Raw genomic sequence first — 24,928 nt, forward strand, 5'->3', positions numbered from 1 at the left:
GACGTGGGTTGAAAATGGTCTTAATATGACATTCTTTAGTTGAATTTTGGTTTTCAGAGGAATCCTCACTTGTGACAACTCAAGAACCCAAATTAGAAGCACCATTAAAAATTGTAAAATAAAACTTTGGTTAACTCAAAAAGCCCAAAATGCTTGCCTTAATATTCGGGTCCATTAGAACGTAATTAACCCAAAGATCCCCTTAGGATCTCTTAAGTACTTTTTAAATAGAAAATGTTAGTTAAGAGACTTAGTTCACAGATTTCAACATTTATGTGCTCCAATGCTAATCTCTTAATTAATGGTTCTTAATAAAAAAAATTATTAAATATTTTAGGATAATCACATAAAGAACATTGCACCTTAGCCTTTGATTATTACCATATTGCTTTAACCATCACATAAGAAGAAGCTTCGCATTCAGGATCCAAACAAACAAACAAACAAAATCTCCAAAGAGTGTAAGAAACAAGTAACCTCGTCAAGAGTAGTTTCAGACAAGGCCTTTTTTTTTTCCTCCTTTAAAGTCTCTGAGAAGCTCTTGACAAGCTTTACACGCCTCCCACCGATCCAAACACGAAGTATCCACCACTTCTGCTCCCTTCTCGAGTGCATCCTGCTCCGTTACCGGTTCAACACAGTCTCCATAGGTTCCTGATTCCGTTTCATGGGATTCTTTTGACTGCATACACTCCCAACATCAATAACCACTAAAACAAGACAAAGAAACACACTTTAATAGAGAAACTTAATACTCTAAAGATTTGTTTTTACCTGCAGTTGGCACAAGACACGAACCAGACGGATCCTGAACCACAAAAAATCTCCAATGGTGATTGGCAACGAGGACAAAGCTTCGTGTTGGTTTCGCTCCAGGAAACGCTGAACTTCTTTAAGTCTCTAGACAACCAATCAGAGGCGTTGTTGCATGTCACAGGGTTGTGTGACTCAAGGCTGCATCATACCTGTTCTTTTTCGAGGTGATTTGTTTCTTGCTTTTCTCCAATGGTGATCTGTTTCTTGCTTTTCTTGAGGTAAGATCTCAGGACATACTCATCGTACCTGTTCTTTTTCCTTACCGTTAGGTTCTCGATCGCGTCCCACTCAACTTCTGCTTGACAACCTTGAAGAGGACAAGAGATTGAATATTTCTTCTTGCATGCAAGGAAAATATCTTTCACATAAATGTCAGGATGAATGACAAAACCTGGTCCTTTTGGAATGAGATTTGTAATAGAGGACGGTGATCTGACCCTATCCATGGAAGCATAGATTGGATTAAACACACAATCAGAAGTTACAGAAACCCCCAACTCCTTCAAGCAGAAAGATGAAAACTTTGATTGGATTAAGAGCAAATAACGCTAATTATGAACCACCACAAGACATGCTACTACTTGAAGTTGAATACAAGTGAAAGCTTAGAATAACATAAACTACACACATATATACTCAAAACCAAAACAATGGAACATCATCTGATGTCAACAGATACAAACTCAATCCACACAATTCTCATCACTACGAAAACTCTCTCAAACCAGATATGCTTCAAACACTTAAAAGCCAAGAACTTGATCTTCTCTCATCCATTTTGACTCACAGTTGATTCAAATTGTAATGCACAAAACATACATGACCTTAACATAAATCACGAAAGATGATTCCTTTGGAAATCGAGAGAAAATTGTTCGATGCTTACTGATTGTAGCACGGATGGATCGGAAGCAGGATCTGTGGAATCACGTGCGCTATTGCTTACTGATTGTAGCACGGATGGATCGGAAGCAGGATCTGTGGAATCACGTGCGCTATTGCTTAGGATCCTGAGATGATAATTCCAGTCTCCATCTTGATCATTCATGGTTTTATTATACACCACGAGAATGCTCAGTTGAAAGAAAAAAAATGCTGATGGACGAAGAAGAAGATGGAGCAGAGGATTGAACAGAAGACGTGTCGTTTGGGATTTGTATCACAGAACATACACAACTTTTATTCACCTCAGCGATTTCAACAGTACCAGCTTGCTCAAAGAGCATAGCCAAGGCTTGGCTATCAACATCGTAAGCCAAATTTCTGACAAAGAGCTTAGCTTCCTCCGGTGGCTCCGGGAAATCGCCACCTCCTTCGTTCGCATCTCCTTCCTCTTCCGAGAACAGGCTCGCTCTCCTCAAGAGATCAATCACAGCGATTTGGATTCGAAACCGACGGATTTCATGAAGCCGGGAGAGAGATAGAGATGAGAGAGAGTACGAGATTGTGACACGTGTCCAGTAAGCAACGTTTCTTCCTCCTCCTAATTAAGCGATGTTTCTTAAATAAATAAGTAATTTTTATTTTTTTAATCATAATTAACTTAAGCAACCCACTTAAGACCATCATTGACCCCAATCTCTTAACTAGGGTTCTTAGCTTCAGATAAGATACGGTTCTTAGCTTTTCTTAGATTTTAACTAAGAAAAGTTAAGAACCGTCTCTTAAATAAGAGATATAAGAGTCGTCTCTTAGCTGAAAAGTGTAAAAAACAAAACAAAAAACAAAAAAAGTGTCAAATCATAAGTTAAAAACCTCGGTTAAGAAACCATGGTTAATCATGCCCTAAGGGACCCCAATAATAATGCTCTTAGAGTTGCTACCGGGTTGGGTCTACAGTCAAGATCCGGATAATTGCTGAGTAAGGGTCTACAGTCAAGACGCGTCATTTGGGATTTGTATCATAGAACATACACAACTTTTATTCACCTCAGCGATTTCAACAGTACCAGCTTGCTCAAAGAGCGTAGCCAAGGCTTGGCTATCAACATCGTAAGCCAAATTTCCGACAAAGAGCTTAGCTTCCTCCGGTGGCTCCGGGAAATCGCCACCTCCTTCGTTCGCATCTCCTTCCTCTTCCGAGAACAGGCTCGCTCTCCTCAAGAGATCAATCACAGCGATTTGGATTCGAAACCGACGGATTTCATGAAGCCGGGAGAGAGATAGAGATGAGAGAGAGTACGAGATTGTGACACGTGTCCAGTAAGCAACGTTTCTTCCTCCTCCTAATTAAGCGATGTTTCTTAAATAAATAAGTAATTTTTATTTTTTAATCATAATTAACTTAAGCAACCCACTTAAGACCATCATTGACTCCAGTCTCTTAACTGGGGTTCTTAGCTTCGGATAAGAGACGGTTCTTAGCTTTTCTTAGATTTTAACTAAGAAAAGTTAAGAACCGTCTCTTAAATAAGAGATATAAGAGTCGTCTCTTAGCTGAAAAGTGTAAAAAACAAAAAAAAAACAAAAAATGTCAAATCATAAGTTAAAAACCCCGGTTAAGAAACCATGGTTAATCATGCCCTAAGGGACCCCAATAATAATGCTCTTAGAGTTGCTACCGGGTTGGGTCTACAGTCAAGATCCGGATAATTGCTGAGTAAGGGTCTACAGTCAAGACGCGTCATTTGGGATTTGTATCATAGAACATACACAACTTTTATTCACCTCAGCGATTTCAACAGTACCAGCTTGCTCAAAGAGCGTAGCCAAGGCTTGGCTATCAACATCGTAAGCCAAATTTCCGACAAAGAGCTTAGCTTCCTCCGGTGGCTCCGGGAAATCGCCACCTCCTTCGTTCGCATCTCCTTCCTCTTCCGAGAACAGGCTCGCTCTCCTCAAGAGATCAATCACAGCGATTTGGATTCGAAACCGACGGATTTCATGAAGCCGGGAGAGAGATAGAGATGAGAGAGAGTACGAGATTGTGACACGTGTCCAGTAAGCAACGTTTCTTCCTCCTCCTAATTAAGCGATGTTTCTTAAATAAATAAGTAATTTTTATTTTTTTAATCATAATTAACTTAAGCAACCCACTTAAGACCATCATTGACCCCAATCTCTTAACTAGGGTTCTTAGCTTCAGATAAGATACGGTTCTTAGCTTTTCTTAGATTTTAACTAAGAAAAGTTAAGAACCGTCTCTTAAATAAGAGATATAAGAGTCGTCTCTTAGCTGAAAAGTGTAAAAAACAAAACAAAAAACAAAAAAAGTGTCAAATCATAAGTTAAAAACCTCGGTTAAGAAACCATGGTTAATCATGCCCTAAGGGACCCCAATAATAATGCTCTTAGAGTTGCTACCGGGTTGGGTCTACAGTCAAGATCCGGATAATTGCTGAGTAAGGGTCTACAGTCAAGACGCGTCATTTGGGATTTGTATCATAGAACTATATTTGTAAAGAAAATTTTATATAAATATAAATTGAGTGCTATTTCTTGTAATTATTACATATGAGTAAGATTATTTATAATTAATTCTCATGTTTTAATAAGGTAGATAACGTACTTTAATAACTAAATTAATTAATATATTGTAAATGATAACTATCTAAATTTCTGATAAATAATTAAATTTATTATTTAAATTTAATTAAAATCTGGTAAAAAAAATAAAATTGTACTTTTTAAATTAAAATTATAAATTCGATAAATTTGATTATTTAAGTTATTTAAGGCATATTAACAAAAAATAGAATTATAGGGACTAAACTACAAAAGAAATTAAAAAAATAGTCCAAATCATCGTATAACCGGCTATAGGCATGTTTTAGCTATTTATTATGAGTTTAGGTATGCAATTCAAATTCTTATTTAGTTTATGAATGTTTTGGCACATTAATATTGTTTGGGTATGTATTTTTTCTGGTTTCATAGCGTAGACATGAATAAGCCGTTTCCTCCTCCCCCTCTCTCTCTCTCAAATACTTTTAAATTGTAAAACTAAGCCCGAAAAAATTTAGTTGGGGAAAAATTTCAAATTATTTAATCTTAAGGGACTATAACTGAAAGACTGAACCCTAATTACAGGAAAAAAAAAATCGAAACACAGTATAGTATCTCTGTCCGTAGGGAGGATCGATTCGCGATTCAAAGAGGCAAAACGAAGATGGACGCCATGAGAAAGCAGCTGGATGTGCTCATGGGAGCTAACCGAAACGGCGATGTGACGGAGGTGAATCGCAAATACTACGACCGCGATGTCTGTCGTCTCTACTTATCTGGTCTCTGCCCTCACGAGCTCTTCCAATTGACGGTGAGTTGTATATCCTCGATGCCCATGTCTTCTTCTTGGGCTTAATGGGTTTTCAATTAGTATCTCAAAAAACCCTAACTTTATCGTCCATAGTGAAAAGAGCTTAAGAATCACTTTAATTGTATTTTGAAAGATTCAGAGTGCATTGGCTCACTGATTTGCTAATTTGGGTTTTTTATTGTTATTATTATATCAGAAAATGGATATGGGTCCTTGCCCAAAGGTGCACTCTTTGCAGCTGAGGAAAGAGTATCCTTTTTATTATGTAGTGTCTCTTCCTCTTCTTATGTGCAGTGGAACTTTATTTCTTTCATTTGTACTGTGTCGCCTTTAACTCTTGCTTAGATATGGAGAAGCAAAGGCAAAAGGTGTTGATAACTACGATAGGGAGTTGGAAGATGCAATAGACAGGCTTATTGTTGAGTGTGATAGGAAGATTGGTAGGGCTCTTAAGCGTCTTCAGGAAGAGGATGCCAAAGCTGCCATTGCTATTTCTGTCACCGAAGTTACTCAGGTGATGATGATCTAAGTCTTAGTCTTATTGTTTAACTTAGGCTTTTCCTCATCATTTCATTTGTTTTACTGCAGTCACCTGAAATTATTGAGCTGTCAAAACAAATCAAAGAGAAGATGAATGAAGCAGACCTGCATGGTAATATAAATATTTTTGTCTTTTAAGCTCCTTAATTGACCATTAAATGTTCTATCTGCTTGCTCTTCGGAAAAGCTATTAATTAATCTTTTAAAATGATGATGTTACATTGCAGATCTTGAAGGAAAAACGGATTTGAAGATTAGAGCTCTTGAGTTAGTTGAAGAGATGAGGACTAAGAGAGCTGACTTACAGGTCTGTGATTAGATGCTTTTGCTATTTTGTGGTGTCTGGTAATTTATTAACAGTCAAGTCCTTTGTCTTGTTTCTCCACAGGCTGTGCTGCTGTTGGAGGCATTCAACAAAGATAGGGCGTCCTTGCCACAGCCCATCCCAGCTCAGCAGCCAGCTGCATCATTACCTCCACCTGATCCTCGCACTCAAGAGATGATCAATGAAAAATTAAAGAAAGCTGAAGAGTTTGGTAAGGGGATATCCTCTATCTTCGTATCTCTTTCGCTATATGTGGTGGTTTTGATGTTCTTAAAGTGACCAATGTAGTGGTTTAATACTGCGGCTTCTGTTTTTTTTTTTTTAAATCTATATTCAGGGGAACAAGGAATGGTTGATGAGGCGCAGAAAGCACTAGAAGAGGCTGAAGCTCTTAAGAAGGTTTGTTCTCTTTCTTAAATTAGTTTTCTGTTTGCCACTTATTTATCTTCGAGTAACTGCACAATAGATGATGATGGAGTTGTTTATGAGTCTGTTGAAATAGGGATCTCTCTTTTCTTGAATAGCTCGGCATGCTTTTTCTTTGTCTTATAATATTAGTTCCTAAGAGTTTTGTGATGTTATATGTTTCAGCTTACTCCTAGGCAAGAACCTGTTGTGGATTCAACCAAGTTCACTGCTGCTGATGTGCGTATTGTAAGTCAATATCACCTTATCGAAATTTACTGCTCAACTCATAGAGGCTCTCAAAGTTCATGATTCCTGTTAGTTTTGTATAGTTTGTTTAGTCTGATGATTTTAGAATGTTCAAGAGAGATAAGTCCTGTTTCTAGTATCCAAAAATAAATGATGGTATTTTTGAAATTTGAATAGAGAATTCTTTTTTTTTTTTTAAAGCACGCATGCAATAGGCCTCACTCTTTGTTACTTTGTTGTCTCAGACAGACCAGAAGCTGCGACTATGTGACATATGCGGAGCATTTTTGAGCATTTATGACAAGTTAAGTTTTGTTACTTTGAAAATAATTAAATTATGCGTTATAGCTTCTTGAGCGTTTAGCTTAGTAATAATAGATTCCTGAGTTGCAAGTGGTTCATTATTTTGACACCGGCTATTGTACCCTCCTTTTCACCAGCAGCAGGCTTTTTGCGCCCAGTTTAACGAGGATTACTTATTGCAGCTAATAAATGTGCGTTCTTTCTTGATTTATTGTGCCTGTTAGAGATAAATAATGGAGCTTTAAACTATATCTATGTCACCAACTTGTGATTTATGTGAAAAATCTTTTGTGGTGCCTTTAGTGATCGTCGGTTAGCTGATCATTTTGGAGGGAAGCTTCATTTGGGTTACATGCTGATCCGTGACAAATTAGCAGAGCTTCAGGTAATAATAACAAACAATATAATTTACTACTGGGGGTGTTCAATCCGGATTTCTATTCGGTTTTGGTTCAATTTTTTCGGTTCACAAAAAATATCTACTATATTAAAAGTTTTAAACCATATTTACTTTGGTTTGGTTCAGTTTATATACTATCGGTTTTTGGTTCATTCAGTTTTATACTAAAAATGTAGACTGTATAGTTAAGTTGCGTTCTTTATGTTTTCTTCAGGAGGAAAAGAACAAAGTTCACAAGGAACGGGTGGAAGAAAGGAGGTTTACTTTTCTAAGCTTGCTCTTGGTTTGCTTCCTTAACATTTTTGCTGAAAAACTACCAATCTCAGGTCAAAGGAGAGGAGCAGAGAGCGAGAATCAAGTAGAGATAGAGACAGAGGGGATAGCCGTGACCGTGGGAGAGATGTTGACCGTAGGAGTAGAGATCGTGACAGGCATCATGACCACCGTGAATATGACAGAAACTATGACTCAAGAAGCCGGCGGGACCGGTCCCGGTCTAGGGAAAGACACAGGGATTATGATCACCGCAGCAGGTAAACTTTGATCAAGAAAACATATTATTAACTGCTTGGTTGCATTTAAACATATATGTATTAACCATGTTGCAGACGCCATGACCGCTACTAAGACACTGCCAGAGACTGTTGCAGCAGGTTTAAGAGGCGTCTAGGATCAAGCTGGAGTTACAAACACTCTTTCGTTCTTCTTATGTGTTAAAAAGATTTTTGAGATTGTACGGTGCTAAGTTTGTAATAAGAGTTTCTTGGGATGCTTTTATGTGTTGTTGACATAAAAGACTTGCGAGTAGAAGATTGCATCACAGGCTCTGTCAGATATGGCATACAAACAAATTTGTCATAAAATTAAATAACCATACTCTGTCTGAGAAGTATTTTGGGCAAGTGGTTTATCCCACCTGTCTGAGTAGAAGCATGGTTTTTCATTTGTCAACTCCAATTTTTAGCAAGTTCATCCATCTGTATCCCAAAAAAAAAAAAAAAAAAAAAAAAAAAAAAAAAAAAAAAGCAAGTTCATCCATCTTATTTTAGTATTATTATTATCCGAACCAAAAATACAATAGTTCGAATTCGTATAGTATAAGTTGACGGTCTGGACTATGGGCTTTGCTTTAAAAATCCTACACTATCCAGTTGCAGTTATTCTAAAACAAAATTGTGACAATTCATTTGGATTCTGATAGCTAATGACAAAAATCAACGGTTGATTTAAAGCTGTAAAGACCACATAGTCAAATCAAGAACTATCCAACACAAGTCGCTTAGATTCTACGAGCGATTTAAAAATTATCTGATATGTTTCAGTATAAAGTTAACTTATTATTATTTTTCTCATTGCATTCATTCAAGGAAGAAAACAAAGAGGTATACATAGATGGAAGATTCTAAATCTTCAGTACAAAGTTAACTTATAAATTATACAAAAATAAGCATGGCTGCATGGGTTCAACGTCATGTCAGCGTATAATGTACTCTCCGTATATTAACTGAAATTTAATGTCAATTTGATCATCACCATAATACTATATTCACTTCATATCATATGGTACGATGTATATATGTACATATTTATTTTATAGTTTCATGATCAGAACAACCTAAAACTCACGCAACCATCATTCACGAACCATATGTTATAATATACACAATTATAGAAAAAGGGAAGGTCAGAGATCATTTGTAACTCAACATCACACTGTGGCATAAAGCATCTAAAGTTTTAGCATAGTTCAATGATTTTAGTCAAACAATAAATAAAGGTCATCGTTCATTTTCGTTTTGATTAACGCATCTTATAGTCCGGGACGTTCGGTTCGGTTCCGGCTCGGTTCTTTCGGTTTTTGGTTTTTGGTTTTTCGGTTATAGAGATATAGAAACCATTCGGTTATCTGTGAAATTCGGTTCGGATTTGGGTCCGGTTCGGTTCTTTTCGGTTTCGGATCGGTTCAGATAACAATTATAAGAACCGACTAATATACGATAAATTTGTGGTTTCAATTCAGTTACGGTTCGGTTCCGGTTTTTTCGGTTAATTTTGGATGATTCGGGGTAAAAAATAATTTATTGGGGATTTTTTTGGATATAAATAGGATAATTCGGATAAATTTTAATATTTTGGATAAAAACTATTCGGGTAATTCGGTTCTTTAGGATAATTTGGATAATTTAAATTACTCTAGATAAAAAAAAATATTCAAGTATTTTGATTTTTTGGATAGTTCGGTATATAAGTAGTGAGTTTTGAATTTTTAGTATTTTTAATACTAAATATAATTAATATTTTTAGGTATATAAATTTTATTTCGGATATTCGGGTACTCATTCGGTTCTCGGTTCGGTTCCGGTTCGGTTTCGGTTTTTCGGTTATAGAAATATAAGAACCGTTCGGTTATCTTTGAACTTTGGTTCGGTTTCGGATTCGGTTTTTCGGTTCGGTTGCGGTTCGGTTTTCGGTTTTTATGCCCATGCTTACATCTTATAATAGTATGTATATAAAGTTTAATGGGTTTTTTTTTAACATTACACTTTAATGGTTTCTGAGTTGAGGGAATCATATTAGGCAATTCATGGTCTTTGAACCGAAACCAAAGCAAATGCCAATAGAAAAGGAACGTTGTTTAGTAAGGCCAATAAAAGAGCTTTGTAGCACATCATTTCTCACTACAATAAAGAAGAAAGTGACACTTTTATAATATCAAAATAGCTATTTAGCTTAATTATATTGCTCTTTCAGTTTCATCAATTTCGACTTCGAATTGAAAACTGAGTTTCAGGAGAAGATTCATTTCTTATAAATTAATTTTTTATTAATTTATTGTTGTTCATTTCCCTTACCACTTTCTGTTCTTAATACACCTTTTCTTCTACAACATTCTCGTGGGAAATAGTTACATTCTTTTAAATGAAAATAGACCACTAATATTTTCGAAGAAAGCCTATATAACATGGAATCTTGAATGCATGTCACGTTACTCTCTTCTCCTTCTCTATAAGACAAGCTCTTTCTTCTTCTGTCCCAATATATATATACACACAGACGCACACTCATACACATATACAAACACATGAAATATATATATTGATACCCATTTGATTATATATTAATACATAGTATTTTGGCGAAGAAAGGAATGGGTGCATTTGATTATATCTCTAGCTTCTGTTCTTATACATACTCTAATGCCAAAACCAAGCGTAAACCATTGCAGGTTTGTTCTTCTCTTATCATCTTTACTTCTTGACTTTTTGGTTATTTATGTAAAACAATACTCTATTATCTATGTACATATATATTCCAATCAATTTGGGTTAACTCCAAAACTTTATGCTAGTACGTTTTGTGTGTGCATAAAATTCATGCGTTATGTTATAGAACATGATCACGTTCGTGTGCATGAAAGATATGTATTTTTTTTTTGTCATCAGAATTATATTAACACAAATGCGATTGTACACACGAAAGCCAGCAATGAACACTTTCCTTCTTTATTCAAAATAAATAAATAAAACTTTCCTTCCTGAAACTTAGTCGTGTTATATGTATCGGTACATCAGAGATGACATACATGATGCAATAAAATAATAAAGTAATATTAAATTAAAACAACGGTAATGAATGGATGTTAAGTGTTACTTATATAATTTTGGATGTTTATTTTAGTAATGTTAATGAATGGGTTTTTGTAGACAGTGGATATCAAGGTGAAAATGGATTGTGATGGTTGTGAAAGAAGAGTTAGAAACGTGGTTCGTCGCATGAAAGGTTCTCTTTCTCATCTCTCACTGGCTTTGAATCAAAACTTTGCGCCAATCTCTCTTTTTTCTTTTCTCTTTTTGTTTCCATTTTCTTTATTCTCTCTGCTTTAATTTCTCTTTTAAAGATTTTTACTAGGTGTTTTCTTGTACTATGTGCAACAATAAAATTTCAAATTTAAATTATATTTAAAAATAAAATTTTGTTAACGTTTTAAATTTTATTATTTTAAACCAATATTTTAATATAATTACTAATTTAATTCAACATAAAATTAAGATAAAATAAATAATTTAATTTATTTAAAATTGTATTTAAGTTATATTTAAAAGAATAATTTAGATAGATTTTTATTTATTTATTTTGGTTAAGATATATTAAATTAACTTGTATAAAATAAAATAAAATTGATATAACTTTTTTTGATAATTATCAAAATATAAAACTAAACAGAATTTCTAAAATTTGTAGATATCAAAAAGAAATAAATTGATATTATGATTAAAATTTTAATTTTTGAAAAAAGATTGTATAATTTTTTTTAAAAAAATTAATAATAAAAATTATATGATTATAAAAATATACTTAAATAATATTTCAAATTTTTTAAAATATTGCATATTTCTATTATCATATTATTTAATGCCATATTTGAATAAATTTATTTTAATGATGATTTATGAGTTATTATGATATTATCAAAAGTTACCAAAAATTGAAATTAACATTAAATGTAGTTGCCATGTCACATTTAACCACATGCCATGTCATCAATTCTAGTATGTCATGTCACATTTTTTAGTGAAAATGATTGTGGAGATGACATGTGTGAAATCACTTCACAAATAATGTCTAGAGGATGCTTCTCTTAAAATTACAATTTCATAGCTTCCCCAAATATAACTTATAATTACTCATCATTTGCTTGGAAAAAAAACTACAAAAACTTCTGTTTTGAAAAGATTATGATTCAAAAAGTCAGGAATACATGCTTCAAAAAAAGAGAGCCAGAAATATATTTTTTAACATGATAATTCTAATATCTTAAGTATCTTAAAGTAAGTAAAATAATTTGCGTATAATTCTACTAGCTGTAAGTTATATATTCAATTAAGTTTTTTCTTTCAATATTTTAAAATCATGATGTAGTCATATGTTGTAAACGTTTATTCATATTTGCTTTTGTTCAGAATACATATCATTTTAGACCAATGATTACTTCTTTTTTTTTTGTTTTATGTTTGGAACCGACGGGTACAGGCGTGAAATCAGTGGAGGTAAACCGGAAACAGAGCCGGATAACGGTGAACGGTCACGTGGACCCAAACAAGGTGTTGAAGAGAGTGAAGAGCACAGGGAAGAAGGCAGAGTTTTGGCCTTACATACCTCAGCATATGGTCTACTACCCATTTGACACTGGCATGTACGACAAACGTGCCCCCGCAGGCCACATCCGCAACCCCACACAAGCGTTTCCAGCTGCAAACACACCTGGTGAGAACTACGTTTCACTCTTCAGTGACGACAACGTCCAGGCCGCTTGTTCCATCATGTGAAGTTTGTGCGAACAAGATACATATTACGTGTATTTTTTTTGTGTTTGTGTGTTGTTATACACATCTACTTTTGGTACTATTCTATTATAGTAAAGGTAATGCAGAGGCTATGTAATACTACAGAGACAATTTTCGAACGGAATCAAGCTAAAAATGATTCAAAAATATTTATGGTTATTTTTTTCTGTTTTGGAGTGTTGGTGTTGATTATACAATCTATCTTACTCCCAACAGACTTTCTCAAACTCTGTCTACCATATAACATGGTAACACAAACATAAACTCAAAAAAAAACTGTGGCCTTGATATTAAGATTGTACCTATGATTACTTGTCGCTAGATCTTTTGAAGCATTTCTTTCGATTATAAAGTATTGTTTTGGCATTATCATCAAATGTTAGCCAAAAAATGCGTTGGTCCTCCAGGAATGTATAAAAGAATCTAACCTTAAACCACCACCAAAAGTGCAAGAACGGAGAGAGTGAGTTGTACCACGGATACATTTTGTCTGCATGGTTTAGTATCCTATTCGAGCATTATTTATTTATACATATTTAGTTGAGTGATATTCGAAGCAGTCAAATTAATAACCCCTGAGCTTAGTGGATTCCCGTTTAAATATATATATATTTTTCGAATTACAAGTTGTGTTCATATTGCCATGTATTTTTTATCTCTATTTAGTCATGTATAATCAGTTGAAATGTTTTATGATTAGTTAAACTATATTTAAATAATATTTTTGAACAATAATAAATTTAATTAGCCAAAACAGTTTATAATATGAAAATAATAGACCAATTAAACAGCCAACGTTGGTGAACTTGTCTACTTGAGTAATTTCTTTAGGAAATACTTTGATGAGAATCTATAATCTATTAAAAGTGAAGTACAAATTTGATTTAATCCTAAATTTCTTCAATAATTACAATGGCATGCCAAAACGGAGTAGTTTTACACATTCCTTAGTCCATTAATTTTGCAGACTAATAAAATCGCTAAACCAATCTGTTCGATAGACAATCTAATTACTTTCTTTTGACCATCACATACCTTAATTAAATCGATACATTTTACACAGTCCAATAATTTATTATATTATTCTAATAAAAGTAACCGATTATTTTTTTAAATACTCCTCCACTACTTCGTTTGTTCTTTCTCCTCCAATTCAATTGTTTGGTCAATTAAATTAGTTTACCAAAGAAAAAACGTCTGTAAACCTAAACTCAACTTATCAGAAAACTAACTCTAATTCATCACAAATTGATCATTGTACTCAGAGTTAAACATACGTTGAATATGAAGAAGTTTAATATTATATAGTTGGGAAGACGAGCTATTTCTCCACGAGAAGTATCGCATAGCACCAGATGTCTCCCAAAACTATGCCTCGTTCTATATATCCCCAAGATTAAAGTTCGAAACCTATTACCCCACCAATATTGGTTTTCTCACGGTTTCTGTAAACCTAATATAAAATCCGGGTTGTCTTATAATAAACAGAACAAAACTAAACCAAAACGAAATAAAACCCAACCAAACGAACTTAACTCGACCCGACATTGCTCACCCAACTTAAATACACCCGAGAAAACAGAATCCCCAAAATCGATTTCAATCAAGAACCCTAAAATTGTTTCTCTAGATTGAAGCTACAGAGAAGAAAATGTCAGGGGCTTCGTCGAATACCTCAGGAGCATCGACCGGAGGAAACGCTTATCGTCGTTGGGGTGGAGTGGTCATGGGAATTCCGAAGAAGTGTTGGTGTGGTGATGAAACTGTTCCTCTCATGTCCAAATCTGACAAAAATCCGTACCGAAGGTACTACCGTTGTGCTACTGCTGCAAGAAAGAAGGTGAGCTGTTGTTTGTTATTTGTTTTGAAATCAGTTTTTATAAGCTATGGTGTTGTCTGAAATCGATTCTTATAAGGTGTATTGTTGTTTGTTATATGGTGAAAAAATGTGGTAGCTTGAGAATGATAATCACATCTTCAAGTGGATTGATGAGGCACTGATAAATGAGGTTGAAACTCTTGAATTCAAAACCCCAAGACTCGAGCAAGAGTTGAGAGAGATACAAACGAAGGTGGATAAGGAGCTATGTGATAAGGTACAAGCGTTGTTAGCTGAAGGCAAAGGCAACATGAAGAGAATGATGATAGTAGGTATTGTTGGATGTGTGGGTGTGCTAGGAATCATGGAGTTATGCATAAGAAAATGGTGAATGTGATGAGAAGAAAATGATTGAGGTTGTTGGTTTTTAGTGCTAAGTAATATGTTCAAGTGGTTAGATTATTGCTTTTGGTCGATCTTGTATGAACAAAATGGATGAACTTGTTGTGTACTTGTTGTGTTTCATTGGTATCCAATGTTATCCTAACCTTTTATGATCGTTGTGTTTTGTTGTCATATTCATTGAAAAGAGGCAAAGATAACATAAACAAACACAAGTTGGCCACTTTAAAATTTTAAATAACATTGGTTTGAACAAAAGAAAGTGTTAAACAAACACAATTTGACCACCATCCAAGCCGACAAAAGAGTTAAAAAACACATGCTAGACAAGTTCAAACCACAAAGAACAAGACACAAGACACCACAAAAGTTAAGTCACATGACAACACAAAAGTCGAGACATAAAAAACACACCAGCCGAGTCAGAAAACACTACCAAAACACCATCTCAACTCGAGACCATCAACACATATCTTCATACCCATGAATGATATGAGCACCAGCTGGAGAAGCAACCTGAGAAGAACCTTGAGAAGCAGCTGGAGAAGCAACCTGAGAAGAACCTTGAGAAGCAACTTGAGTAGGAGCACCTTGAGAAGTCTGCGAGTTAAAGAAGGTTATTAGTGAATCCATCTTTGAGAAGCAACTTGAGTAGGAGTAAAACAAACCTTATTTTTCGTATGGAACCTCGAATTGTGATCAGGTTGGCCACATATTCCACAATGCATAATCCGTTTTTTATGTTTTGGTTGCTTCTTGGTTGGAGACTCGTTCACACCTTTCTTCCTTTTTTTGTCGGCCTTAGTGACCTTCTTCCTCCCCGGTTGGTCTGGCTCAGGTGGAATATGAATGTCTGGAGCCCCTGTTGTGATCAGGTTAACTTCATACATTCCGTTGGTGCTTCTTGTAACTTTGCAAAGCGAAGCATCCTTCTTCTCTTCCTTAAGAAAATCTGTCACATAAGGTGTACACGTCCCTGAAAATACAAACAAAACATCATCACAAAGTCTGTTAAATTGCCGATTTTTCACTAGAAAACACAAACATAATAACTTCATACCTTTGTGAGAATGAGAGATAACAGATCGCTTTGCAATGCGAGCCATGGCAAGTCTTCTTATACTCTCTAGCATAGGCACAAATGGCATATCTCTAGCCTTCGTAATAGTGTTGTTGAAAGACTCCGTCGAGTTATTTTCAACATCTTCACAACACGGCCCCAACCTGTAGAATGCTCTGCACCATGACTTTGGATTTGTCTTCTGAACATCATCGTATACACCAACATCATAATTAAAAATCCTATCAAGATTACTCTGCTTTGTTGTAACTCCAAGCTAACCTCCATATGTAAGGCTTCATGTCGCTTTTACTCCCATGCTTTTTCTTCAGATTTCCATAGATGTGTCTCACGCACATCCTATGCTCTATTTTAGGAAGCTCCTGTTGGACAGCACTAATCAGTCCCTGCATTAAATCAAAACCGAGAATCAGTCCATGTTAACTAATCATATACCTGAAAATCAAACATGTTAACTAAAAAAAAAATCCTAGAATCAAGCATATTTACCTTTTGACGATCAGAGATTAGAATAAATCCCTCGCCATCATTGAGTCCTAAGTCCTTCTTTACCATTCTCACAAACCATAACCAATTATCGGTATTTTCCACTTGAACTACTCCCCATGCCACTGGATATATGGCATTATCTGCGTCTCTTCCTAATGCAACCAGCACTTGACCTTTGATCTTGTGTTTAACAAAACATCCATCCAGACCAATCAAGGGTCTACAAGTCTCCTTCCATGTTCTTCTTATGTTGTCAAAGCAAACATAAAACCTATTGAACTCATCTTGTCCCTTCTTATTTCTCAAAGTGTCAATCACCACAGTCGAGTCTTTGTTTGATCCAATCAACTCAGCGGCGTAATCTCGAAGACGAGCAAACTGATGATCATACTCATACTCAATCCACTTCATCGCCTTATTTCTAGCAGCTTGGCACTGAGGCCTCGAAACCGTGATCCTCCATTTCTCTTGAACCACTTCTTCAATCTTCATAGGCATATAATACTCCGGTTCTTCCCTGATTTTGTCAACAAACAATCTAGCAATATGTGGCACTTTCAGCATTGAACACTCTCCATTAGGCACACAAGAATGGTTCTCAACAAATACTCTAACTTTCCACACATTATCACTCGGAAGAACTGATGCATAGATTTTCCATCCACAACCTTCTCCATCATTAGAACCAACACACTTGAACCCTATTTTTTCTTTATCATACCTGTATTGCTGGATATTTCGGCCTGTCTTGAGTGCATAGTCAAGAACCGAGTCTTTGAAAGCAACATCATTTAAGAATGTCTGGTTCTTGTACAAACTCCCATCACCGCGTCTGATGTGAGTAACCTCTGTGGGCTTCTTCTTCAAGCCTTTCTCTTCCTCGTCATCACTCTCAGGAATCTGGTCATGTCGAACTGAAGACTCGTCAACGAACTCTCCGACCAGTTGCTCGATTTCAACCTGATCTCTTTCTTCTGCTTCTTCGTCGAAGGTTTCACCACCTCCAGCATCTACATCAACGACTGAAGCCATCGAACTCTGTCTCTTCTTCGATCTTCGTTCTCGGCCTTTAATTTCCTTATTCTCTTCTCAATTGCGATTCGGAGAATTAGGGTTTCTGATTTCAATCGTTAAATTAAATCTTTCGGGTATATGGATCTCGGGTTAAAGGGTTAACTGGTTCTGGGTTTCCAATTATTGGTTTAGAAGAGGTAATCGGGTCTTAATCGGGTCATCAATTGGTTTACTGTGGGTTTTATGAAGCTTTTGGTTTTAATTCAATACAGTAAACCGACTAATTGAATTTTATGGGGTTAGCGATTTCGATCTTTCATATCATGTAGGTTTAAGTGTTCATCGTTACTTTGATGGGGTAATAGGTTTCGAACTTTAATCTCGGGGATATGTAGAACGAGGCATAGTTTTGGGAGACATATGGGGCTATGCGATACTTCTCGTGGGGAAATAGCTCGTCTTCCCTATGTTATTATATAGTTTAGGTACGAACACAATAGATCAAAATCGTTTATTTTTTCTACGATTAGATCACTAACAATATTATTTACTTCCTAAAATTGTTTCTACTATTTATGACATGATTAATGTATAACTATCAAATTCCTAAAATATAGCTATACCTTAAAAACCTAAGAGATTACAATCGCTTACTTACCACAAGAAAATCTAATATTATATTAAAAATCAAAATATTCCAAAACTAATAGAAACAATATTTAAAAACGCTATGATATATATTAATTAATAATAGAATCGTTAATAGGAAATTAAAATAACTTGGACCCCTTTTCTAAACGTTATAGATAAAGTTTGTATATGAAAAATTCTCACAAATACCACATTCATATTACCACTTTTTATGTTTACACTAAAATTGAAGGTAAAAAACACTTATAACTCTATGACTAACTAATCTAAACTTAGAGCTTAGAGTTGAGGGGTGATGTATGGTTTTTGAAATGTGAAATTTAAGATTCTAATAAATATATAAATAAATACTTGAAAAATATTAAAAAATTAAAAATTAAAAAAATTAAAAAATTGTTTGAAACCTAAATTTTGATATTCAAAAAGAAATTTTGCAAAAAAAAAATCAAAAAAAAATTATAAAAAAAATATAATTTGAAAAAGTCTAATTCGAAAACATAAAAAAAATATATTATATTAAATTATTTTCTATTTTTTTATTTAAAAATAATTTATTATATATATAAAGAATAAGGGTATATGAGTCTTTTGCCAATTAATGAAGAAAGTTTTTTTGAAAATGTTCCTTTAGTGATGGTAAAGATGAAAATTGGTACCATGAAAATGGTAACCATTAAATTTTCCCTTTGTATATTATATACTTTCTAAACCTTATACTTTGTATATTCTGAAAATAGGAAATGAAAATAACTTTGTATACATAGACTCGTGAGTTATTTTATTTTCTGATATTATATAAATCCTTATATTATATAAAAAGTCTTATTTTCGGATATTTTCCCTGTTTTAGCAAATGGAAATAATTGATCATCAAAATATTATGTATGATATTATAGTCTACTCCTCATTATTTGTTATTTAATAACTAAAGCTTTACAATCCCATGTAAAAATGGCTGCTTACATATGTTAGTTCATGCAATTTTATATAACTATATGCCAATGTAAATTAAATAAGACAAATATTTCATATGTTTCATTTTAATTGTCGTTTTAAATTTATGTACACCTATTAAGAAAACAAGTGATTTTGTATATTTCCAAAATAAAAAACACAATTAACTATACACCTAACCATATTTCAACCAATAAAAAAATAAACAGGAAAATCTTATAAATAAGTTTTGCATTGAAATTTTAAGACGACACTTATTTTAAAATAAAAATGTTATGTTATAATGACATTTATACTGAAACGGAGAGAGTATATATAAGCAATTAATCCAATTGTTGGCTTGACACAATAAATAAAATTACTCCATATAGGCAAAACAAAATTCTGAATAAATGATATATCAAATTAATATTTAATACCAATAAATGTCAAAAATATATACTATCAAAAACTATAAAAAATATTGATATAACATCCGCGTGGACGTGCAGATCAAAAACTAGGACAAATTAATAAACAAGAATATTAGGAAGAGACACAAAATCAGCATCTTGTGATTTGTTAAGCTTCAAATGGCAAGAGAGTGTCAACATTACAAGTTCCAACTTTTAAACACCAAAAAAAAAAAAAAAAAAAAAAACTTTTGAAGATCAAAATGCCAGAAAAGCTGTATTATTCCAACAAAAATGTCCAATAGGGACCAACGCATCTTTAGCTTTTCGTTCAAAAGCTTCTTTCTTTAGTAGAAAGGAATATAAAGTTTCCCCAAGAATCACACAAAGTAAAGCTGTTCAATCGCGGTACCGATTCTTTACAGAAGATTAAACAGTCATTCATGTTGAAGCTGGCATTCTTCTAACCCTACAAAGATTTACTCTGAATCAACCAAATTACAGATATAGATTTGGTACTTGAATCACTAAGAGTTAAGCTGTCAATATGATAAGAGTGAGTTTACCTGTTAAAATCTATTAGTTTCCTTGAACAGGCAATGAGCTTGTTACCGCTTCTGAGCTTTCCTTCTTCTAGACTGAGCCTTCTGCCATTTCTTCCTAGGCACCAGTTTACTCTTAGGCTTCAACTTAATCTCAGGCGTGAATTTGAAGTTTGGATCTCTCATCTTTGTTTGTATATCCTTGAAAAACTGCATGTTCAACCTCTTGGGTCCACCTTTCCTCAGCTCCTCATACTCAGGCCCTGAGATAATATTCTCAAACGCACCAATCAGAACGTCGACATCGCTCATCACTTCCCACACGTTAGTGTAACGCCCGTCAGGCCCTTTGTTCAGCTTCTTCAGCGCGTTCTCAACGGCGAGCTTCCTCGCCTGCTTACCAGGCGAAAGCTCCTCGGGCTCGTTCTCGGATTTCAACAGCTCTGAGATTGTTCTGTACTTTGGCTTCTCCTCGAACTCGAACAACTTGTCCAAGTACTTGTCAGATGCTTCGTTTGGGTGTGGCTCTGTCGGAATATCGTCGTCGTCGTCGCCTTCGTCGCCGGTCCATAACGTTTTCTCCTCGTCGCTTCCGGACCAAACACTGTATAGCTCGTCACTGTCGTCTGCGTCGATTAGATCTGAGGAGGCTTTAGCTTGTTGCCTAGCTTTCTTAACTTCTTTCTCTAAACGGTTTCTTCCACTGTCATTAGCTTCGTCTTCTTCACTTGCTGACCATAGAGTATCATCATCATCACCATCCTTCTTCATATCTTTCTCCCAGGCTTTTCTGAAGTCAGCATCGCCAGGTTTGACATTACCAAAGAGATTGTAGTCTTTACGTCCTCCACTTGCGTATGAACGAGTAGCTGCAAGAGAATGAAACAACTAAACTGTGACTAGAACCAGTTAATAACCAACACAAAGGAGTATTGAAACTAACCTATACACAATCGATTTAAACATTACAAACAAGTAATCAAATATCAAAGGAAGTTTGTTTGTTTGTTTGTTTGTAGTTTCTTTATGGATTTGATTATGCAACGGTTCATGTTAGGTCCTGACTAAGACCATGATTAACCCGGAGTTTTTAGAATGGGGTTTTTAGCGGAAATTATGAAACTGTTTCTTAATTTTTAACTAAAAAAGCTAAGAACCTGTTCTTAAAGTCCTTATTAAGAACTAGTTCTTAGCTTTTTTAGTTAAAAATTAAGAAACAGTTTCTTTAACTTCCGATAAGATCTTAAGAACCTCGAGTTAATCGTGCTCTAATAATAACTAACTTGTGTTAGCTTCTTACCAACAGTGTATCCCAGTTTTTTTATCATTTTTTCCAACAAACAAAAAAAAACGCAACTTTAAAAGAGCCGTGAACAAATAAAACTCTCTGTCTTTGTCTCTCTCTGCGGCATTTCAACAAACACCTTGTCTACTACTATATTTAAAAGTCAAGCGGTACGAACAGAGTCGAAGAATGAAACCTTGTAGGTAGTGGCGAAATGTCCAGTTTTGAGAAGAGTTAGCCGGACTCGAAAGGAAGCGACTTTGTGATCTACACTTGCATAAACAACAAAATATGTTAGCTTCGAACTCGTTTGGGTGTTGACTGAAAGGGAGATTGTTGTCGCTCTATGGAATTACAGATGAAATTGATACACCGCAGAACCAACCTTTTGGCTATGATAGAGAAGAGAGGAGAGACTCTTCGCAGGAACATCTTATTTCGTTCAAAAGTAAAGTGCCAATCAAAGACGAAATTTTATGTCCAGTGTTACCACTTTTGGTATTTACCCCATTTTCAAAAATAATTTGTTCGTGTCAAAAAATTCTTATACTCTTGTTATATAGTAAACTATTATTTAAATAAATAAATAATTTTTTTTTTATGTTTTCGAATTATACTTTTTCAAATTCGAATTTTTTTATAATTTTTTTTTGAATTTATTTTTTGGAAATTTTCTTTTTTTCTTTTTTTTCAAAATTCTTTTTTGAAAATCGAAAATTATATTTGAAACTATTTTTTTTTAAAAAAATTATATATTTTAAACATTTATTTATATATTTATTAGAATCCTAAATTTCACATTCTTAAAACTCTACCCCACTCCCTCAACTTTAAACCCTAAGTAACCCTAAGATATAAGTATCTTTTACCTTCATTAAAAATAATGGTAACAGTGTTTAGTGTAAACATGAAAAGTAGTAATATGAATGTATTATTTGTAGCAATTTCTCATCTTAAAGTTCGAACTAAGCACCTTAGAAACATTAATAATGGAGAAATTCTAATTTAACGTAAAACTTAATATCATTTCAAAATTTATTTTTGAAGAGACTATTTTCATAAGTAGCAATGAGATAAGATTAAACTGACCATTTTAAATCATTTATTTATAGAAGATTATAATCCTAACTTCACTTCCTGAATATTAAACCTTAACCAAAAATTCTTAATCCAAATGTTAATATATTTTATCTATTTGGAAGAATTCTAATCTTACCTCAAATTTTGTCTATTTTCTTAATTTACTTTTAAATGATAATTATTTTTATAAATACTTTAAGTTTAGGAAAAATTTCATGTTTACCACTTTCACGATACCACTTTTCATCTTTACTACCACTAAAGAGATATTTTCAAAAATATTTTCTTCGTTAAGTGGCAAAAGACTCTTATATCCTTGTTTTCTATATATATAATAATTAATTATTTTAATAAATAAATAATAAATAATAAATAATAAAAAATAAATAAAACATAAACGTTTTTGAATTATACTTTTTCAAATTCTAATTTTTTATATTTTTTTTTTATTTTTGAATTGATTTTTTGACTTTTTTTTCAAAATTTCTTTTTGAAAATCGAAAATTATGTTTGAAACTATTTGTTAAATTTTTTTTTATTTTTTTATATTTTTTTAAGTATTTATTTATATATTTATTAAAATTCTAAATTCCATATTCCAAAAACCTACTTCACCCCTCAACTCTAAACCATAAGTCTAGATTAGTTAACCATAAGGGTATAAGTGTCTTTTATCCTTCATTAAAAGTAAGAATACAAGTGGTTAGTGTAAACATGAAAAGTGATACTATGAATGTGGTATTTGTATTATTACGGAAAATATAAAATTAACTATTCTAAATAATTTATAAATGTTTAAAAATTATTTACATAAGCTTATAAATCTAATTCCACCTCCTAAATACAAAACACTAAACAATAATCAATAAAGTGATAAACCATAAATTCAAATGTTAATATATTTTTGAAAGATGATAACCAATGTTTTTAAACCCGACCCGGACACTGAACCAGACGAGTTACCTGATCGCTGGGTCATTAGATCAACCGCGGGTGAACCACGAGTTAATAAATAAATAAATTTTATTATATAATAATATATTAGCTATGAAAATAAAAATATAGAAATTAAAGTTTAATATTTTCTAAATATTTTTTAAAACATAAAATAATAGTTTGGATATGTATATGTTTTATGTTTAAAATTATTTAGAAAATACTTAACTTTAGTTTTTATATTTTTATTTTCATTTGACATACAAAATATCAAAAAATAGTTTATACTATTTAAAATTTTCTGTAAGAAGGTAAGAGTTATGACATCTAAAAAAATTAAGACATAAAATTCATAAATATTTACATTAAACTTCAAATCCAAAGAAAACGAAAAGTAAAAGATCATTGTAATAAATTGTCAATAACGGAAATAACAAACACCATATCACATCAACTAATTTTGGTTCTCTATACCATCGTTCACTTCATTTTCTTCAGGTGGTATAGTGAAATCTTCGTCAAAATCTAAAAATCACAAATATAAAACTGAAAAGAGAAAACCTAACTTTTTTTTGTTAGCACCTAACTTTTTAATTGGAAACTTGGAATATAAAACATAATCTAAAAACATAATTAAAAACTGAAAAAAAAGTAAAAGTTATTTATTGTTTCAACCGGTATCGGGTTCTGGGCTTTGCGGGTTTCTAAATATTGGGGTTTTCACAAAATTCAAACCGGATTTTTTCTGGGTCACCGGGTTTACCGGTTCAACCGCGGATCCGGGTCGGGTTTCAAAACAGTGATGATAACCAACTTAGTATTTCAACTAATTTCTCTATCCTATCCAATTAATGAGATTTCAATCAATTTCTCATTAGTAAAGGACTCAATTCATCTATATTATTTTATGTGAATTTACAGAAGTTTTTTAAAAACATATTTTTTTACAGTGAACTTTACCTAGGGCTGTTCAATATGGTAAAACCGAACCGTACCGAACAGAACCGAACCGAACCGAAATAGACAATATGGTTTGGTTTTGGTATATACCATATAAACCGAATGGATATAGTTTTATAAAAACCGTAGGATTTGGATATGGTTTGGTATATAACCGATTAAACCGAATAAACCGAACAAAACCGATTAAAAATAGAAACATGTAAATATGTATCTATTTTATAACAATACATGAAAATCTATTTGTGATATAAGTTAAATTTGTGTTAATAACTATTACCTTAATTTTATAGTAATAAAGAACCTTATATAATTTGTAGAAATACATCGCAATTCAAACATCTTATTTTCTAAGTTTTTTTTTTTATCTTTTCGTTTTATTTTAGTATTCACTAAATTAATATGAAGATGATAAATTTGATGAAAAATAATTAATGAAATTTTTTCACAACTTTCTTCTTATCTATAAACAAACAGAGTTTCGTGTTCAATCGAAAAAACATGACTTTAATGAACACTAAATATGGAAGAGTGGAAAAACTTTTCTTTCATGTTTCTGTTTTGTTTCATATTTTTATTTTCAAAATTTCAGGCTCTGATTTTAATTATAGATTTGATGATTTTATTTGATGGTAGAAGCATTTTTACGTTTTTGTTCATTTATTTGATATTTTTAATAAATGAA

The 24,928-nt window shown here is 33.3% G+C and overlaps 8 protein-coding genes across 14 annotated transcripts; 3 read left to right on the plus strand and 5 right to left on the minus strand.

The window, feature by feature from the left end:
• Positions 1–367: 367 nt before the first annotated feature.
• On the minus strand, positions 368–2,253 carry LOC106325964. 5 transcript variants are annotated; one of them, XR_001267103.1, is made up of 4 exons: positions 1,703–2,251; positions 1,208–1,254; positions 775–1,111; positions 368–682 (listed from the first exon to the last, which is right to left on the minus strand). XR_001267103.1 is itself a non-coding variant. In XM_013764014.1 (3 exons), the coding sequence occupies exons 1-3, from the start codon at positions 1,862–1,864 to the stop codon at positions 960–962; spliced, it is 375 nt and encodes a 124-aa protein (XP_013619468.1). In that variant the 5' UTR covers positions 1,865–2,253; the 3' UTR covers positions 853–959. The 5 variants fall into 5 exon arrangements, 3 of the variants coding, with proteins under 3 accessions (XP_013619468.1, XP_013619467.1, XP_013619466.1); XR_001267102.1 differs by having other exon boundaries at positions 775–1,123; positions 1,703–2,248; XM_013764014.1 differs by lacking the exon at positions 368–682 and having other exon boundaries at positions 853–1,123; positions 1,208–1,316; positions 1,763–2,253.
• Positions 2,254–2,691: 438 nt separating this feature from the next.
• Positions 2,692–3,862, minus strand: LOC106323208 (31 kDa ribonucleoprotein, chloroplastic-like). The gene is made up of 3 exons (XM_013761362.1): positions 3,853–3,862; positions 3,504–3,779; positions 2,692–3,041 (listed from the first exon to the last, which is right to left on the minus strand). The coding sequence occupies exons 1-3, from the start codon at positions 3,860–3,862 to the stop codon at positions 2,692–2,694; spliced, it is 636 nt and encodes a 211-aa protein (XP_013616816.1).
• Positions 3,863–4,834: 972 nt separating this feature from the next.
• LOC106322663 (U1 snRNP-associated protein usp106-like) lies at positions 4,835–8,238 on the plus strand. Of its 2 annotated transcripts, none has more exons than XM_013760758.1 (13): positions 4,835–5,071; positions 5,268–5,320; positions 5,417–5,585; positions 5,660–5,723; positions 5,839–5,918; positions 6,000–6,147; positions 6,274–6,335; positions 6,528–6,590; positions 6,836–6,894; positions 7,197–7,278; positions 7,508–7,551; positions 7,620–7,826; positions 7,902–8,238. In XM_013760758.1, exons 1-13 carry the CDS (start codon positions 4,925–4,927, stop codon positions 7,918–7,920), a joined length of 1,197 nt encoding a protein of 398 aa, XP_013616212.1. In that variant the 5' UTR covers positions 4,835–4,924; the 3' UTR covers positions 7,921–8,238. The 2 variants fall into 2 exon arrangements, with proteins under 2 accessions (XP_013616212.1, XP_013616213.1); XM_013760759.1 differs by having other exon boundaries at positions 6,528–6,581.
• Positions 8,239–10,348: 2,110 nt separating this feature from the next.
• On the plus strand, positions 10,349–12,797 carry LOC106325371 (heavy metal-associated isoprenylated plant protein 26-like). Its single transcript, XM_013763428.1, has 3 exons — positions 10,349–10,519; positions 10,998–11,073; positions 12,325–12,797. Exons 1-3 carry the CDS (start codon positions 10,442–10,444, stop codon positions 12,618–12,620), a joined length of 450 nt encoding a protein of 149 aa, XP_013618882.1. The 5' UTR covers positions 10,349–10,441; the 3' UTR covers positions 12,621–12,797.
• A 1,427-nt stretch (positions 12,798–14,224) lies between these two features.
• On the plus strand, positions 14,225–15,382 carry LOC106325828 (uncharacterized protein At4g04775-like). The gene is made up of 2 exons (XM_013763880.1): positions 14,225–14,478; positions 14,594–15,382. The coding sequence occupies exons 1-2, from the start codon at positions 14,290–14,292 to the stop codon at positions 14,846–14,848; spliced, it is 444 nt and encodes a 147-aa protein (XP_013619334.1). The 5' UTR covers positions 14,225–14,289; the 3' UTR covers positions 14,849–15,382.
• Positions 15,383–15,479: 97 nt separating this feature from the next.
• Positions 15,480–16,135, minus strand: LOC106325829. The gene is made up of 2 exons (XM_013763881.1): positions 15,920–16,135; positions 15,480–15,835 (listed from the first exon to the last, which is right to left on the minus strand). The coding sequence occupies exons 1-2, from the start codon at positions 16,005–16,007 to the stop codon at positions 15,480–15,482; spliced, it is 444 nt and encodes a 147-aa protein (XP_013619335.1). The 5' UTR covers positions 16,008–16,135.
• A 35-nt stretch (positions 16,136–16,170) lies between these two features.
• LOC106323209 lies at positions 16,171–17,868 on the minus strand. Its single transcript, XM_013761363.1, has 2 exons — positions 16,430–17,868; positions 16,171–16,326 (listed from the first exon to the last, which is right to left on the minus strand). The coding sequence occupies exons 1-2, from the start codon at positions 17,459–17,461 to the stop codon at positions 16,171–16,173; spliced, it is 1,188 nt and encodes a 395-aa protein (XP_013616817.1). The 5' UTR covers positions 17,462–17,868.
• A 1,714-nt stretch (positions 17,869–19,582) lies between these two features.
• Positions 19,583–21,797, minus strand: LOC106324909. 2 transcript variants are annotated; one of them, XM_013762914.1, is made up of 4 exons: positions 21,653–21,797; positions 21,464–21,534; positions 20,007–20,851; positions 19,583–19,909 (listed from the first exon to the last, which is right to left on the minus strand). In XM_013762914.1, exons 1-3 carry the CDS (start codon positions 21,697–21,699, stop codon positions 20,049–20,051), a joined length of 921 nt encoding a protein of 306 aa, XP_013618368.1. In that variant the 5' UTR covers positions 21,700–21,797; the 3' UTR covers positions 19,583–19,909; positions 20,007–20,048. The 2 variants fall into 2 exon arrangements, with proteins under 2 accessions (XP_013618368.1, XP_013618369.1); XM_013762915.1 differs by having other exon boundaries at positions 19,583–19,924.
• Positions 21,798–24,928: the final 3,131 nt, after the last annotated feature.

Source organism: Brassica oleracea, chromosome C2 (assembly GCF_000695525.1).
Source record: "Brassica oleracea var. oleracea cultivar TO1000 chromosome C2, BOL, whole genome shotgun sequence".
NCBI lineage: Eukaryota > Viridiplantae > Streptophyta > Magnoliopsida > Brassicales > Brassicaceae > Brassica > Brassica oleracea.

Bases quoted from the DNA above. Each gene is read 5' to 3' on its own strand.
- LOC106325964 (XM_013764012.1), bottom strand. From the start codon at position 1,864: ATGAATGATCAAGATGGAGACTGGAATTATCATCTCAGGATCCTAAGC. The intron at 1,317-1,702 runs GTAAGCATCGAA...TTCTGCTTGAAG, and splicing joins ATCCATCCGTGCTACAATCA to GAGTTGGGGGTTTCTGTAAC. The intron at 1,124-1,207 runs GTTTTGTCATTC...GTCCTCTTCAAG, and splicing joins TCTCATTCCAAAAGGACCAG to GTTGTCAAGCAGAAGTTGAG.
- LOC106323208 (XM_013761362.1), bottom strand. The intron at 3,042-3,503 runs GTACTGTTGAAA...TCGCTTAATTAG, and splicing joins TACGCTCTTTGAGCAAGCTG to GAGGAGGAAGAAACGTTGCT.
- LOC106322663 (XM_013760758.1), top strand. From the start codon at position 4,925: ATGGACGCCATGAGAAAGCAGCTGGATGTGCTCATGGGAGCTAACCGA. The intron at 5,072-5,267 runs GTGAGTTGTATA...TTATTATATCAG, and splicing joins ACGAGCTCTTCCAATTGACG to AAAATGGATATGGGTCCTTG. The intron at 7,552-7,619 runs GTTTACTTTTCT...TACCAATCTCAG, and splicing joins GAACGGGTGGAAGAAAGGAG to GTCAAAGGAGAGGAGCAGAG.
- LOC106325371 (XM_013763428.1), top strand. From the start codon at position 10,442: ATGGGTGCATTTGATTATATCTCTAGCTTCTGTTCTTATACATACTCT. The intron at 10,520-10,997 runs GTTTGTTCTTCT...GGGTTTTTGTAG, and splicing joins CCAAGCGTAAACCATTGCAG to ACAGTGGATATCAAGGTGAA. The intron at 11,074-12,324 runs GTTCTCTTTCTC...CGACGGGTACAG, and splicing joins CGTGGTTCGTCGCATGAAAG to GCGTGAAATCAGTGGAGGTA.
- LOC106325828 (XM_013763880.1), top strand. From the start codon at position 14,290: ATGTCAGGGGCTTCGTCGAATACCTCAGGAGCATCGACCGGAGGAAAC. The intron at 14,479-14,593 runs GTGAGCTGTTGT...AAAATGTGGTAG, and splicing joins CTACTGCTGCAAGAAAGAAG to CTTGAGAATGATAATCACAT.
- LOC106325829 (XM_013763881.1), bottom strand. From the start codon at position 16,007: ATGCCATTTGTGCCTATGCTAGAGAGTATAAGAAGACTTGCCATGGCT. The intron at 15,836-15,919 runs GTATGAAGTTAT...TTGTATTTTCAG, and splicing joins TATCTCTCATTCTCACAAAG to GGACGTGTACACCTTATGTG.
- LOC106323209 (XM_013761363.1), bottom strand. From the start codon at position 17,461: ATGGCTTCAGTCGTTGATGTAGATGCTGGAGGTGGTGAAACCTTCGAC. The intron at 16,327-16,429 runs GTAAATATGCTT...GATTTAATGCAG, and splicing joins TAATCTCTGATCGTCAAAAG to GGACTGATTAGTGCTGTCCA.
- LOC106324909 (XM_013762914.1), bottom strand. From the start codon at position 21,699: ATGTTCCTGCGAAGAGTCTCTCCTCTCTTCTCTATCATAGCCAAAAG. The intron at 21,535-21,652 runs GTTGGTTCTGCG...ATGCAAGTGTAG, and splicing joins TTCTCTATCATAGCCAAAAG to ATCACAAAGTCGCTTCCTTT. The intron at 20,852-21,463 runs GTTTCATTCTTC...ATTCTCTTGCAG, and splicing joins ATTTCGCCACTACCTACAAG to CTACTCGTTCATACGCAAGT.